This window comes from Psittacula echo (assembly GCF_963264785.1).
Source record: "Psittacula echo genome assembly, chromosome: 1".
NCBI lineage: Eukaryota > Metazoa > Chordata > Aves > Psittaciformes > Psittacidae > Psittacula > Psittacula echo.
Window position 1 is genome coordinate 160,025,030 of NC_137735.1, and position 15,456 is coordinate 160,040,485.

The 15,456-nt window shown below is 40.6% G+C and overlaps 1 protein-coding gene across 1 annotated transcript in view; it reads left to right on the top strand.

The window, feature by feature from the left end:
* MET (MET proto-oncogene, receptor tyrosine kinase) overlaps positions 1 to 15,456 on the top strand; it is a gene marked incomplete at its 3' end in the record, with an annotated part of 71,671 nt that overhangs the window by 11,878 nt on the left and 44,337 nt on the right. Inside the window, exon 2 of the mRNA XM_080635255.1 lies at positions 3,579 to 3,770. Coding sequence (XP_080491381.1) covers positions 3,579 to 3,770 — 192 coding nt within the window. The remainder of the gene's footprint in view (positions 1 to 3,578; positions 3,771 to 15,456) is intronic.

The window sequence follows — 15,456 nt, forward strand, 5'->3', positions numbered from 1 at the left end:
GATACTTAGGAATTTGATTCCTGACAGCCAGCAAGCTAAAGTCATATAAACAAACCAGCAGGAAATAAAACTTCTGTTTATTCCTACTTTCACTTGAGTTCTTTGTAACTGTCGTATTTTACAGTTGACACTAGGAAATTCTACCTACTGTCTTTCAGACTGTTCTTCCAGTTTGTCAGATTAAATTTTAATTTTAATGATGTCCTCCAAATCGTTCACAAGACAGCATGAGATGTTCTGCTATGATTAAGACATTAATTTAAGACATTAAACTTAACATCAGGACATTACACATAATATGTCTTTCTAATTGAGCCTTGCGCTTAACTAAGAAGAACAGGTTTTGGCCGGCTCTGGAAGGATGAGCCTGAAGGAGTGTTTCTCCACATTGCAGTTGCTGCAAATATCAATTTTTTGCTCACAAAAAGTTTATGGTTAAAATCTTGTGTTATTGTTTGGTTTTTTTCCTCAGAGTCTTGTATTCAGACCAGAGACTAGACTGTTCGACTGGTTCTGACACTGACCTAACTGGGTAATTTTTTTTGACATATTCATTAGGGACTTGAAGATTTCCTCCCCGCTTTGCACTTTTGGCTTCAAATGTACAACTCTGTCCAAAAGTATTTTTATACTCACTGAATATGACATATAAATAATCAGTTAACTGCACCCAGTGATAGCTTCTGATAGCCCAGCCCAACGATGTCTAGGAAGACTTTTTAGGTGCATTCATCTTCTGTGCATGGAATCAAGGGTAAATTCCAAAACACCACAACTTCCCCTATGAACAAATAAGATAGCTATCCCCTACCCATCTGAACTGTGAAAGGCAGGGCTTGCCCACACCTCGTTGCATTCCAGTGGCACACCTACACCAGTTTCACAAAGTCCTCACTATGAATCACAGGCACAATTGGCACCTCTCTACAAGAGAAGCAGTATAGCCCAACCCGAGCACTTACCCACACTCTAGTCGTCCATTTCAATAGTTGTGTGATTTGTCACTGGAACTTGGCATAATATCCAGAGTGCATCATCTGACATCAGTTATTTTTCCACATTGGCAGCCAAATGGATACTCATGTGCATACTGAGAGAGAGGAAAGAAGGGAGGGAGTCAGGCTTCAAAGAGTTAATTTAAAGCAGCTTCTTTGCTGAAGTTTTCCATGTTATCAATCTTCCTTTAGTTTTCTAAGTAGCCTTTTAATCTCTGCATTTCTACTCAAAGATCAAAGTCTTCCTATTTCTTAAACAGCTAACCTTACATTATGGTTAATCCATGAAGTGCCAGGTTTTGTAAGAGAGCCATATGTGGAACAATCTGCAGGTCTTGGGCAGATACCCAAAATTACGACATCTCTGAGGAAGGCTGCGCTGACTTTGTGGTTGAACTGACTTCGGGGAAGCTAGGAAAGGTGTCGGGGCAAGCAGGAAAATTTAGCCACTTGTTAAAATGAGCTTGAACAGGGTTTCATGTGGCATGTCAGGATGTTTAAATCGTGTCAAGATGACTACATAGGAGGAAGTACTTTATTGAGGTTAGCACAGAAACATCTCTCCCCAAAGTCGTTTGCTTACAGAAGAAAAGGAGCTACAGCAAAGAGCAGAGATCCTAGGTTGGGGGAGGGTAAATTCACAAATCTGCCTTATTTCAAAAAGCATGAAAACTGTACATTTTCTGCACTTGAACTGTTCATACTCATTGTATGAGTAATCTTTGCACAGATGTTTCAGAAATACTTTTAGGCTGGGTAGGATATGAGTGCAAAAGAATAAAGCTTTTAGCTTGTTTGCTGGCCAGAAAAAGGAAAAGCTAAATTTGTCTGTTGATGATTTAACCCCATCAAATACTGGGTTAAATAATATTTAAAGTGTATTCAGTGTTCCTAGTGAAAAGTGTTAGTCCGAAACACACTATACATTAACAATTAATACCAAAACTAATACAGGAAACCCTGTAGCATGTGGATAACAAACTGTTAAGTCACTGATGTATCAGGTCTAATCTAGAAGCCCTCTTTCTGCATCATTAAGGCACTGCACAGAGATTTCAGTTGCTCTTGTTTGGTCTTATGCAGGTTTTTACCTAAGTGATACAGTAAATGGACAGGGCACCTGGAGAGAAGCTGGCAGCGGTGCTGGCTGCAGCTCCTAGAGATTGTAGAAAACTTCACCTGCCAGTGCTGTTGCTGTGCACAGTTCAGAAATGTTATGATTCGACAGCAAAGGACTGAGCTATTAGGTTTAACATTTTGTTAATAGCATTTTCAATACCTTGGGCTTTTCCTGGAATTCACCAGAGTTAAGCCAGCAAGAAGCTCTTGGTGTACTGCGTGCTTTCTCGTAGTACTTTGAGGGAAAACCACCTGAACCTAGAAAACAAGAAGATAAAATTTTACTCCTACATGTTCTTTTAGGGTATGGTCCAGATCTAATGAATTTGGTGGGAAGACTTTGACTTTCTTTAAAAGGTTTAATTCAAATTTTTAAAAATGTTTGTAACAACAACAGATCAATTAAAAAAATAGGAAAAACAAAGCTCTCGATTGATTTCAGCAGAGGGAACCACCGTAAAATCCTTTATAATCTCCCTATATGTTTATTCATAAAGTATGTCACAGTGGGAACATGCTAGATGACTTCCAAATTTAAGCTGGTTAGAGATCCTTCAAGGTGTTCCTGGTTATTATCTGTACGATCTCATGAAAACAGACGATGTAGTATCAATAGTAATGGAATTATCAGTTAATGGATTACTATTGAATTGTCAAGACAGCAGGTTATATTCTTCTCAAGAGATAACTTAAACTCCAGTGAAAATTAAAAACATGCCATCTCTATTCCCAAACTGAAAGAGAAAAATCCTACAAATGCAGCGACTATTACAGTACACTCAAGACATTACAGAGATTGGACAAAATAGTGCATGAGGCATAGATGATCAATAGAATAGCCTAAGTAATTATAAGAAGCTGTCTTCCCCATCGTTTCTTTCAAGTGTACAATCAGAAGCATATTTTTCCTGGCTTATCTCCCTTTTCTCTTTCTCCATCTTTTTCTCCTCTTTTCTGTTTTATCACTGGAAAAAGGTGCTGAAAAGAGAATAGGAGGAGAATAGTACTGGAAATTGTTATTTTAGTGCAAAAAAAAGGTTAAAAAAAATTGTAGCGTTTTCAGAGCATCATTATCTAGGAATCAGTGTTCTAGGCGCAGGTGTGTCACTGGGCAGGCTTTGCAGCCAAAGAATTCTGAGACCCTTGGAGAAGCAGTGTTACGTAAGTCACTAAGAGAAAGGATACCTTGGTACATGTTCTTCTACACATCTCATCTGGTCAAATAAAGATCTTAATGTCTTATAGCCAACAGACAGGATAAAAAAAAAAAGGTAAAAGAAACATTCCCATAACATTAAGAAGCCGTTGCCTTCCTCATGGAACATCGTAACTGATGAAGCAATTAAGTTTGAAACATTTTAAAATACTTTTGGTCAAATGCATTTGTGCTAAATGACTTCAGTCTGACAAAGATCTATTCCTACTCGTAAAGACAGTACTCATCTGTACTTCATTTTCTAACAGGCTTTTTCAAGAAATGCTTCATACTGCAGAGCACAAGATGATGAATATCGCTTAGAAGTTACGACTCCCTTGCAGAGGGTTGACTTGTTCATGGGCCAGTTCAACAGTGTCCTCTTAACTTCAATATCTGTCTTCACCAAAGGGAACCTTACTGTTGCTAATCTGGGAACTTCAGAGGGCCGCTTCATGCAGGTAAATATGCTACACCTTCACAATAAAAATACATACTAGAGTTCAGCAGGATGATGATAAGTGAGGAGCAGTATTAGCCCAGTTTAACAGGGCATTAGAAAATTGAAATTGCTGAGTAAAATAGAGCTTCTGGAATGTAAACAAAGTGCCTAATAGAACATTCATTTTAAGTATTTATATGGGCTTTGTGGCTTGGAACACAGTTTTGGAGCAAATTCTACCATGATCTCCACTTAGTCCAGCTGGTTCAGTTCAGAGCAGTTTTGGTCCATACAAACCAGATTTCTTTCTAAGGAAACTAAACTGAAAGCCCTGTCTCGGTTATGCATCAAATACACTACAACCCTAGCTGAGGCAGAAAGGTCCAGAACAGTGCCTGATTCTTCAGACAGCTTCAGATATACACTTCATATGGTCATTTAGTCTAGAGGATCAAATTAGATCTAGTTCAGTGTAAAATGCCAAGACAGCTTATAATGTAGAAGCAGGAGCCTCAGCATTACTTGTTTCTATGTACTGATCCACTCCTCTGGCACCAAATTACTTGCTAATGTACCCATAGCCTGTGACTCAGACCTGTAGAATTGAGATTTGTTCCTCTTCTACCTACTTTCAAGTTTCTCTAAGTGTATCTTAGATTTTCAGGCCCCTGCTCATTCCTGTAAGTAGGGTTACCTACTGTCCTCAGTATATGCACCCTTTCTGGACAAAGGGAATCCTACACGTCCATTTCTATCTCCTGTACAGACAGGACACAGAACCTGCCCCATAATGTGAAATCCATAACGCTCCTTCAGGGAAGGAGGTCAAGTGATTTACCACAAAGGACAGATGAAGAACTGGAGAAAATCATGTTTCTCTTTTCCCCTAAAAGATAAGAATTTAATAAAATGTTCAATGACAACCCTGCCAATTTTACCTGAACTTCCCATGATGATCTCCATAACTTTAAACTGCAGTTCGTCTTCAGTGCAGGAAAGCTGAATGCTAAGATCTACACTGTGAACACAGGACCAGCCTATGCTCTGTTCTTTCTGTTTAACCTTTCTGAAGCCACTTCCTTATCTACAAAATACGGTTAATAACAACTACTGTCTTACAGCTTTTCTTCTGGGCTGTCACAAAGCTTTTATGGGGGTTTGGTGGAGATCACAAGGCAGCATTATGCATCATTGTTTTTATCTGTAGCATTCTCTAAATTATTCATTCAAATCCTGCACCACGCACTTCATTCAGACATTTGCCTAACTCAAGGAACAATTAAAACATTTCCAGAATACATTTCCTATTCCAGATTCAGTTACAGATCAAAAGAAAGGCTATTGTGTAAACTGCACACTGCCATTAGCAGAAATATTCTCATCATTGAAATAGATTGGCTTGAGCTACAGCGGGAAGTCAGCATTGGGCTCATATTGTAATAAGTAGGAGCTCTTTCTTTGAGGGTTTGGTGAAGCCAGCAGGAGAATAAGCATAGTGACTACCTTTGATGAGGCTTCTTCCAAATAAAAAGGTTAGTATTTGTTTTGCCTTTAAACAATCTTGGAAAGGATACAGGTCTGTAGCATACAGCAGGCACAGCTTTTTTCAGAACTTAATGTTCATTTACATTAAATCTTTTTTTTTATCACTAATGGTTATCTAGGAAATGCTTTCAAACATGTTCATCAACAAATGCCCAGCTAAAGCAGATTTGCAGTGTTTCTATGGAAATATAGCTATTAACTGCAATGAGATGGAGATCATTAAGAATTGAGCTATTAAACAACCATTACTGAAGTATAATGGGTTAAAAAAATCAGGATAATCTAACAGTGGCTTAATTTATCAAAAGGATATCCCCAAACACTTCCCCACATTTTCAGCAAAGAAACCTAGTGATGTTCTTTTTTGTTTCATTCACAAATCTGCTGGAACATATTGCAAAGAAGACTCAGGTTTTCCCTTTTTACGCACCTCACTTTTGCACAGTCATTTGCACTCGTATTTTCAGCTGTTTATACATGCAAATAGCAAATTTTCCAGTGCAGTCTCCTTGTAACTTGTACCTCTTTAGAGTTAACTATATCCCTTCAGATAGGTGTGCTTTCAGAGAACACTAGTTGCAAAATTCTAACTATTAGGGAACCTGTTTTAAAGCTGGTTATTCTGTATTAACATCTTGCGAACAATTTTTCATGCCAACTATTTAAAAGCAAAAGAAAGAAGTATTCATATATAGGTTTCTAAAATTAGAAAATAAGCTCAGCCCTTCCAGTGAATTCAGTTTATCTTGTATCCTCTTTGAAATACCAAACCTCGCCATATTTAGACAATTTAGCTTGTGACATCAGTTTCAGCATTAGCAGTCATCTATGAGATTAAAAGAAATAGTAGTACAGTAGCTCTGTCTCTGACAACTGCACCCTGAAGTGCTCAAATATGAAGCAGCTTGGTGAAAGTAATGAACATTTAATTCACATTTTTGCTGTATTAATTTAGGGTTTATTTTAATTGTTATGAAACATTTTGTGGAGGGAAAAAAAAAAGATGTTTAAAACATAGTGGTCTTGTCACCAAAATTGAATTGAAGCTCTGAGCCTGTGCTGTAGCAGCCAGTGGATGCAGCAGCAAGCTACCGGTACTGAACCTGAGAGAAATCTATTTGAAAATGTTTCTCATAGTCTTGCTTATACCTGATTAGCAGCCAGCCACTTGATTCTCCTTCTTCTCTTTCTTTCCCTTTTCTTGCCATCTTTCCATCTCCTTTTGCATTTCTCCTGCTCATCACTTTCTGCCTTCCTACTGCCCCCTAATCTGTCTCTGTTTCCGTCTCCATCCATTTTCCTTTCTTTACTACATGACTATAGCACAGCATTGCTGCAAAAGTCAACAGAAGGTTTAGCATGTAGTTTCTGAGAACAAAGGTTTTCTTTCTGTAGGTGATAGCTACTTGATTCTGGAATTTTGAAGTATTTGGAGACATATTACGGTTAATAGTTCCTATCTTTACAAGTGATTCCACAGAAACTTAGGGCATTACCCATCAAAACTGTGCTAAAGGTCCAGCTCAGACTATAGCCTATATTCTGCTTATTTTAAAGAAGTAATCTGAGGAGCCAGTAATATTCAGAATGCAAAAGCAGGTATGTTTTTAGTCACCTGTTGTTTTCTGCTTGTGCTTTTAGTTCAATTGAATAGAATTATTCACTTAAACAGCTCTGGAAAGCACTAACACTAGATAGGAAATGCAACCTCCTTCACTAAATGTTTGTTTTTTTCAGCCCAAATCTAAAACTAAAATAAAATCAATGTGGATGGTCCGAATACAGAAGATTCATGAGTTCTTTTAAGGAGGATAATTGGGGCCAGGAGGTGAATTCCAAAGCTCTCCTGGAGAGTAATTGCAGCCCATTGACATACTGAGCATATTTTGGCGCCATCAGAAATGTTAAATCTGTATTTGGCCATGAATAGATTGGAGTTTGTAGTTTACCAAATATTACGGAGTTTCTGTTACAAAACAGAGCAGTAATAATTTTTCTAAGACAGCTGACATGCATGAGACAGAAAAGAAAAATGGTTTTACTTCCTTCCTAAGCTGGAGCCTGACAACAAGCTTTCCCCCCCTTCTTTTCTTTTTTTTTCTGTTGAGAAGTTGCAGCTGTTTCAGCCTTTCTTATTGTGCTTGTTTTCAGAGTGTGACTGGGAACATAGACTGAAAGTACAGCTGTTGGGTGCAAAGTGAATCAGGTATTTCACAGTGGTTATTTGATTAGAAAACAGCACCCAGTCACACTGTTACAGTTGACGAGTCAGATTTTCAGCTGGTGTAGAGCAGCCTTGCTCTGCTCAAGCCAAAGAAGCTGTGCTGAGAATACAACTCACAACTGGAAAAGACACTTGCAATACCAGGCAGAATTTGGTGAAATTATGGTTTGTAAAATAAAACCCCCATGATACACTGAGATAAAACATCTTCTGGTTTTGCTCAGTACCAGTGTGATTATTTTTTCCCCCCTGCCTGGAGCTTGGTATTATTTCAAAGAGTGACTTCTGAGTTATGAAGAAAAGAGCAAAGTTCTTCAGGAAGGGGAAATCTTTCTGATAGCTCTGGGAGAGTGGGATATGGGAAAGTTTTGCAGGATTTATTCTGAAAAGCTCACATTTGGTCTGGCCTTAATGAACACTTAATGAAGCACTGCATGTGCTCCCTACGCTAGGAGATAAAGCCCAAGCAAATGCACTGCTTGTTGCTGCAAGCAGAGCACCAACTTTGCTATCCTCCTCATGAGGAACAGAGCGATAGAGAACTTTTCACTCTGTGTTTTACAACTACTGTGGGCAACCACTCTCTTCAGACGCAATTCTGGCAGCAGGGCCATGTCATCCTTCTGACTATACCAGTGAAACTAAGTGCACAGTGGGGCAGCACTAGGCTGCATGTGGAATGAGGAGTTCCCCCATGTGCCTTCTCATCTTCATAGGCCAGTAGGACATCCATCAGTTGCTTCTGGAGGTAAGGAAAGGGTTTTCCCATGGGCATACATACTTTGTGAGATGCCGTCAGCCACATTCTGGCAGCAGTCGTGTCCAATCTAGCTGGACATGAGCCAGCTCTGGCTGTGAAGCCAAGTGTTAGCAAAACATGGTAATGCACTGTCATGTCTCAACAGATTCTGGACTGAAAATGGCTTAGGGCACGAGAACCAAAGCATGATGCCACAGACAGGCCTTGCTGGAGTAGAGCATGTCACGCAACAGGCTGCTCGCCCTCCTCAGGGCCTCTCTGCACTTGTTAGACATGAAACAATAGGGAATAATGAGCCTTATTCTAGGGAACAATTATATTCCTTTTTTTTTTTTTTTTTAAGGCAGATTTTTAGCTCAGAAAGGATGTGTGGGATTAGAATAAAGGTTCAAGGAGCAGAGTTATTGCTGTCTCTGTCGGGCTAAGATGGGTAAAGGAAAGGTATTAGTCAAGTAAATGCACACAGTGATTCTTATAGAATCACAGAATAGTTATAGGGTTGGAAAGGACCTTAAGATCATCAAGTTCCAACCCCCCTGCCATGGGCAGGGACACCCCACACTAAACTGTGTCACCCAAGGCCTCATCCAGCCTGGCCTTGAACACCGCCAAGGATGGAGCATTCACAACCTCCCTGGGCAACCCATTCCAGTGCCTCACCACCCTCTCAGTAAAGAATTTCTTCCTTATATCCAATCTAAACTTCCCCTGTTTAAGTTTGAACCCATTACCCCTTGTCCTGTCACTACAGTCCCTAATGAAGAGTCCCTCCCCAGCATCCTTGTAGGCCCCCTTCAGATACTGGAAGGCTGCTATGAGGTCTCCACGCAGCCTTCTCTCCTCCAGCCTGAACAGCCCCAACTTTCTCAGCCTCTCTTCATACAGGAGGTGCTCCAGTCCCCTGATCATCCTCGTGGCCCTCCTCTGGACTTGTTCCAACAGTTCCATGTCCTTTTTATGTTGAGGACACCAGAACTGCACACAATACTCCAAGTGAGGTCTCATGAGAGCAGAGTAGAGGGGCAGGATCACCTCCTTCGACCTGCTGATCACACTCCTCTTGATGCAGCCCAGGATGCGGTTGGCTTTCTGGGCTGTGAGCGCACACTGAAGCCGGCTCATGTTAAGTTTCTCATCGACCAACACCCCCAAGTCCTTCTCCACAGGGCTGCTCTGAATCTCTTCTCTGCCCAACCTGTAGCTGCGCCTGGGATTGCTCCGACCCAGGTGTAGGACCTTGCACTTGGCATGGTTAAACTTCATCAGGTTGGCATCAGCCCACCTCACAAGCGTGTCGAGGTCCCTCTGGATGGCATCCCTTCCCTCCGGCGTATCAACCGAACCACACAGCTTGGTGTCATCGGCAAACTTGCTGAGGGCGCACTCAATCCCACTGTCCATGTCACCGACAAAGATGTTGAACAAGACCGGTCCCAACACCAGTCCCTGAGGGACATCACTCGTTACCAGTCTCCAGCCAGACATCGAGCCATTGACCACAACTCTTCGCGTGCGGCCATCCAGCCAGTTCTTTATCCACCAAGTGGTCCACCCATCAAATTGATGTCTCTCCTATTTAGAGACAAGGATGTTATGTGGGACAGTGTCAAAGGCTTTGCACAAGTCCAGGTAGATGACGTCAACTGCTCTGCCCCTGTCCATCAATTCCATAGCCCCATCATAGAAGGCCACCACATTGGTCAGGCAGGATTTCCCCTTAGTGAAGCCACGCTGGCTGTCACCAGCCACCTCCTTGTTTTTCATGTGCCTTAGCATGCCTTCCAGGAGAATCTGCTCCAAGATTTTGCCAGGCACAGAGGTGAGACTGACTGGTCTGTAATTCCCCAGGTCATCCATTTTCCCCTTCTTGAAAATGGGGGTTATATTTCCCTTTTTCCAGTCATCGGGATCTTCACCTAACTGCCATGATTTTTCAAATATGATGGCCAGTGGCTTAGCAACTTCATTCGCCAGCTCCTTCAGGACCCGTGGATGGATTTCCTCAGGTCCCATGGAATTGTGTACGTTTAAGTTTTTTAGATCCTCTCCTACAGTGGGCCGAGGGTCTTCATTCTCACAGTCCCTGCATCCACCTTCCAAGACTTGGGTGGTGCGGTCAGAGACTTTGCCAGTGAAGACCGAGGCAAAGAAGTCATTAAGAACCTCAGCCTTCTCCAAATCCTGGGTAGCCAGTTCTCCTGATGTCTTCCAAAGGGGGCCTACATTGCCTCTAGTTTGTCTTTTACTCGCTACGTACCTATAGAATCCCTTCCTGTTATCCTTAACATCCCTAGCCAAGTTCAATTCTGACTGGGCCTTAGCCCTCCTCACCTGGTCCCTAGCTTCCCGGACAAGATCCCTGTATTCTTCCCAGGCCGCCTGTCCCTGCTTTCACCTTTTATAAGCCTCTTTTTTCCTTGGAATTTTCCTCAGCAGCTCCTTATCCATCCAAGGAGGTCTCCTGGCCCTCCTGCTGCACTTCCTTCTAGTTGGGATGCAGCACTCCTGAGCTTGTAGCAGGTGATCCTTGAATAACAACCAACAGTCTTGGGCGCCCCTGCCCTCTAGGGCTATATCCCATGTATTCTTCTCACAGTACTCTCCTGCTTCTAGCACACAGTGGCCCAGAGGTTCCCTGAGCTGGAAATTGCAGCCATATCTGGCATTTGATAGTTCTTTATCGACTTCTTTTCCATCCATTTTGCTTATTGTTTCTTGAAATTATTGTTTTGCGCTCTGTGGTCAGCTTTGACAATGTCTTCCATAGTTTCATTCTGTTTTGAATGACGAAGAGCTTCCTTTGTGGTTTCCTTAACCTGCTGCCTAATCATTTCATTTGGTGCCTCTGATTCTGTCTGATGAGGAATAGGGACAGGGCTCTCACAGATCAGTGGTTTGGGAAGTTTTCACACGCTGAGCTTCAACTTGTTGGCTTCACATCGAAGTAGACAGAACAATTGATAGTTACATTCATTTCCTAGGAACACTTAAAAACAAACACCATCACCACCAACAAACTTTAACACACATCTCATTTCTCTGAAAAGAGAGAAATTAGCATGTGTCATAGCTGCTTTCATAGATTACATGCCAGGGAACATAATGCATGCTACAAAAATTAGTACAGACAAAAATAATCACATCTTCTTTTTATTTGTAACTGCAGTCAAGGCTTGGAAAGCTTTGACCCAGAATTCAGCAGGAAGAGAGCCAAGCCTTCAGCATTGCTCGCCTCTTGGAAACAGCAAAGTGACAAGTCCTCACCACTCCAGGAATCGAGGCTCAAAGCCATGGTTCCTATCAGCAAAATGATTTGATACAGAGCAAAGAAGTACAGTGCTTTGCAACATTCAGCATTGTTGTTCAGATCCAGTTTATATCATAGTGTAATGGGAGCCATTTTTACCTTCAAAATGATCAGACTTCTTTTGATTTAGTTTCTGTCCCACTAGACAAATGTAGTCACAGCAAAACCCACCAGTGCAAGTGGCAAGCAAGTGGCGTGTTGGAAGCAAGTGCGAGGAGGTCAAGAAATACAGGAGCGTGGACCTTAAGCCTTACAGGACCAGAAGGAGGAAGGAGTGGTGGGGTGCCCTTTGGAGTCATTGCAAAGGTTGTCCTCAATGCTCGCTGCTGTCTTTCCTCTGTGGTCCAGCAATTCCCTTGGCTTTTCAATACTGGCAATCTGACCTATTTAAGGCTAAATACAAACTGTGCATATATGCGTTTATAGGAATGTGAATAGTTGCAATCCTTCCCACTTTGTCATTTTTAAACAAACAGAAAACTGTCAAAATCTTGATAAGTAACATTTTCATATATATAGCTCCACTTTGAAAAGTTTTATAATAGCAGTGCTTTCTGTGGCAAAGAATGTACTTTGATGCTGCCAGAAAAAAAACCATCAAATATTGCATAATGCAAAATCCATATCATCACATTAAAATTAACACCTGGTGCCAGATAACTGTTTTGAGCGCACAAATGTTTTAATATTCAGTTTGAGTAGTAAAGCTTGCACTTTTCAGAGGAGATCCATTATGCACTCCATGGATTAGTATGATATACTGCATTTAGAGAGCAACATATGTGCCCTTTGCAAGGCTACGCTGCATATCCCAGCGCATTGGAGGCATTACACAATAAAGTTAACCCTGAGCCTATCTCTTGCTGGGTAATGGCATACACCTGCCAGACATCCAAGGAAAAAATAACAATATGATACTTAGATGGGATTGATTTTAGAAAGCCTCTCATTTTTGCAGAAGATATTTCAACATGTAGACAATAACATTTGTAATTCAATCCTGCTGACTAGCAGAACTGAGCATCAGAATGATTTTTAGAAGAAGCTGTTGCATGCTGGTTTTTAACTCAAGTTATTGCAGTCTTAATTTGCCATATTATGCATAGAAAAACCTGAAGTTTTGTTACTAAACTTTAATACTAGATGATGACAGTGAAATAATACTTACATGAATTATTTTCATACTCATGGAACTAAGTGAACACTGACTTCAAATATAAAGAGTATTAATATATTTATTAACTGTTCACTGTTACCTTCATGGAAGTGCTTTGAGCTGTGCTGAAAGACCACATACTTGTTTGGTTTTCTCTTAGAGGGACATAACTATTATGTTTGCTTTGAGAAGGATGTGGTTGTAGTTACTGGTAATGAATGTAATTCTCAGGAGAGCTATTTGTAAGAACAGCAGAAGAGCCACATGGGTTTAAATGAAAGGTCCATCTAGTTCAGTGCTCTGTCTCCAGCAGTGGTGACAAGTGGATGCCCAGGGACCCAGGCAACATATGTAATACCTTCTGCTTGAAGCCTCCAACTATTTTTCATTCTGGGGATTTCCTGAGCTATTGGGTTTTGTCTGTTTAGGGTACATGTACAGGTTTCCATGTACATGTGGAGTTTCCCTTTGAATATGTATTCCTCTTGCATTCACATCCTTCGGCATGGAGTCCCATAAGTCATCACACATTGCTAGGAAGTCTTTTGTTTGCTTTGAACATGACTCTCACTTTTGTCTTTTGATGGTGTTTAGTACTTTTATTAGATGAGAGTAGATAGTCAGTCTCTACCCACATATGATTCTGTATGCCTTTTTCATATAATTTCCACACCTACCCTTACTCAGTCGTTCATTACAGCCTTTTCATCATCTTTGTTATCTTTGTTATCATCACTTTTGTCATCATCTGAACCTTTTCCCATTTTAACATACTCCTTTTGTCATGGGGCAGCAAGAACTGCACAGAGAATTCATGGTTTGGGCAAGCCATGAATTTGTATGACATCAGGATGGTTCCTGATTTGTTTTATAATCCTTTAATTCCTCAGCTTTTCTTTGTTTGGGTTTTGTTGGGGTTATTTTTTTTGACTGCTGCTGAGCAGTGAGATGATGTTTTCATGGAACTATCTATCATATGCCACTTTAAATTCATCTTCTTCGTTGTATTTTAGCTGCCATTTTATTGCCTTGACATGCTGTCTTGTAAAGTCCTTCTGCCATCCTTCATAGTCTGTCATCGTCCTTATCACCTTGAATACCTTCAGATCATCAGAAAAGTTTGTCACTGGGTGCTCAATGACATTTCCAACTCATTTATGGATATGTTGAAGAGTACAGTTCCCGACACAGACACCTTGCAGAACACATCTGCTGACTTCTCACTATTGCAAGGCTTGACTATTTACTGCTAACACCTGTTTGTTCTGTTCTGGTCAGTTACTTAGCTGTGCAAGACCTTCCCTCTCTCCTAACTGCCTGAGTACAGGCACGTAGATTCCCTTTCTCTGATGCTCTGGAAAATGCTTGGTTATTAAATTAATTATTAAAATGTAAAGAAACCCCAACGCCACCCCCCAAAAAAAAGAAACAAAACCAAAACTAAGCAAGCAGAAAATTAAATCAGGACTTTACAGTCTTTGCAAAGAGAAACACTTCTGTAGTACTGAAGCATTTCCATGGTAGAAGTAGCCCGTGTATGATAGTGTGTCCATGGTAGATTAAAGCCACACTGTATGCATACTAGTTCAGTCCCAAGCAATAAAAATCAGAGGTTTCTGAAGTCCTAAGTAGCCTCTTCTTCCTGCTGTAGAAGCTGTCTTCAAATTGCTTTTTTTCTTAAGGATTATGTTGGATTAGGGTAAGATAGAATTTCAAAGACTGGGCTGATGGTGCAAAAACTGCAGTGTTACATAGACCAAAAAGAGCATTTTTGTATCTAGTAGTTATGGCAGCACTGTAGGCTGGTAGCAAACTCCTAACTTTTATTCCATAGTCCCAAATGAGTTAGAAGTGTAATTTGAGCTCCTTGTATGTCATAAGGTCAAAGTCTCTTTACTTGATCTTTGGGCAGGTGATTTGACTATCAGCCTCAGTATAATAAAGGTCAGTCAGTGTTTAAAGTACCGAATAATTTTTCCAAGATTGTAGAGATAGGATCCCAATTTTTATGTATTGCTCTGAGGTTGCAGTGTAGATGTGTTTAAAGGGTTAATGCTGTGGCTCAATCAGAAAGAATGCTTGGCAATAAGAGGAAGCCTGGATTAATGATAGAAAAGAATTCTTAGCATTTTGTAGCAGTGGGTATTTGAGATGAGACATGGCTAATGATCAACGAAAAAGGTATTTGCAGCTGTGGTGCTACCTCTCCTCATAATGCCAACATTAATCAAGCTTTTTCATGCAGCTTTGCAGTCCATTCTATTTTTCATTGTCCTGAATCTAAAAACAGAGCTCATGCCCTGATACACTGAGTGAGAGACCATACTTCTGTGTCACCAAAATGATCAGACCTTATTGATTTCGAAAAGCTACACTTTCTGTACTTTGAAACAAACCTGTAGCAGTCTTTAATAAAGCCAGGTTCATTTTAAAGGAAAAGAAAAGCCTCTTGTAACACCAAACTATAAATACCTCTGGGATGTGAAGCCCTTATTGCCATGAATTAATTCCTCATATATTTTATTTAAGTCTTGAATTACAACAAAACATCAGCTGTAATTACAGCATCTCTAAGTCATTTTGGACTTCGCCATTTTGTTGAAAGACCTTGGCAGCATGAAAAGCCAGCGAAGTCATGTAAGTCTTAGCTGTTCTGATGCCGCCTTCAAAGTCAAAAGAAAAGCTTCATTATAGTGAAAAATTAAACATTTGA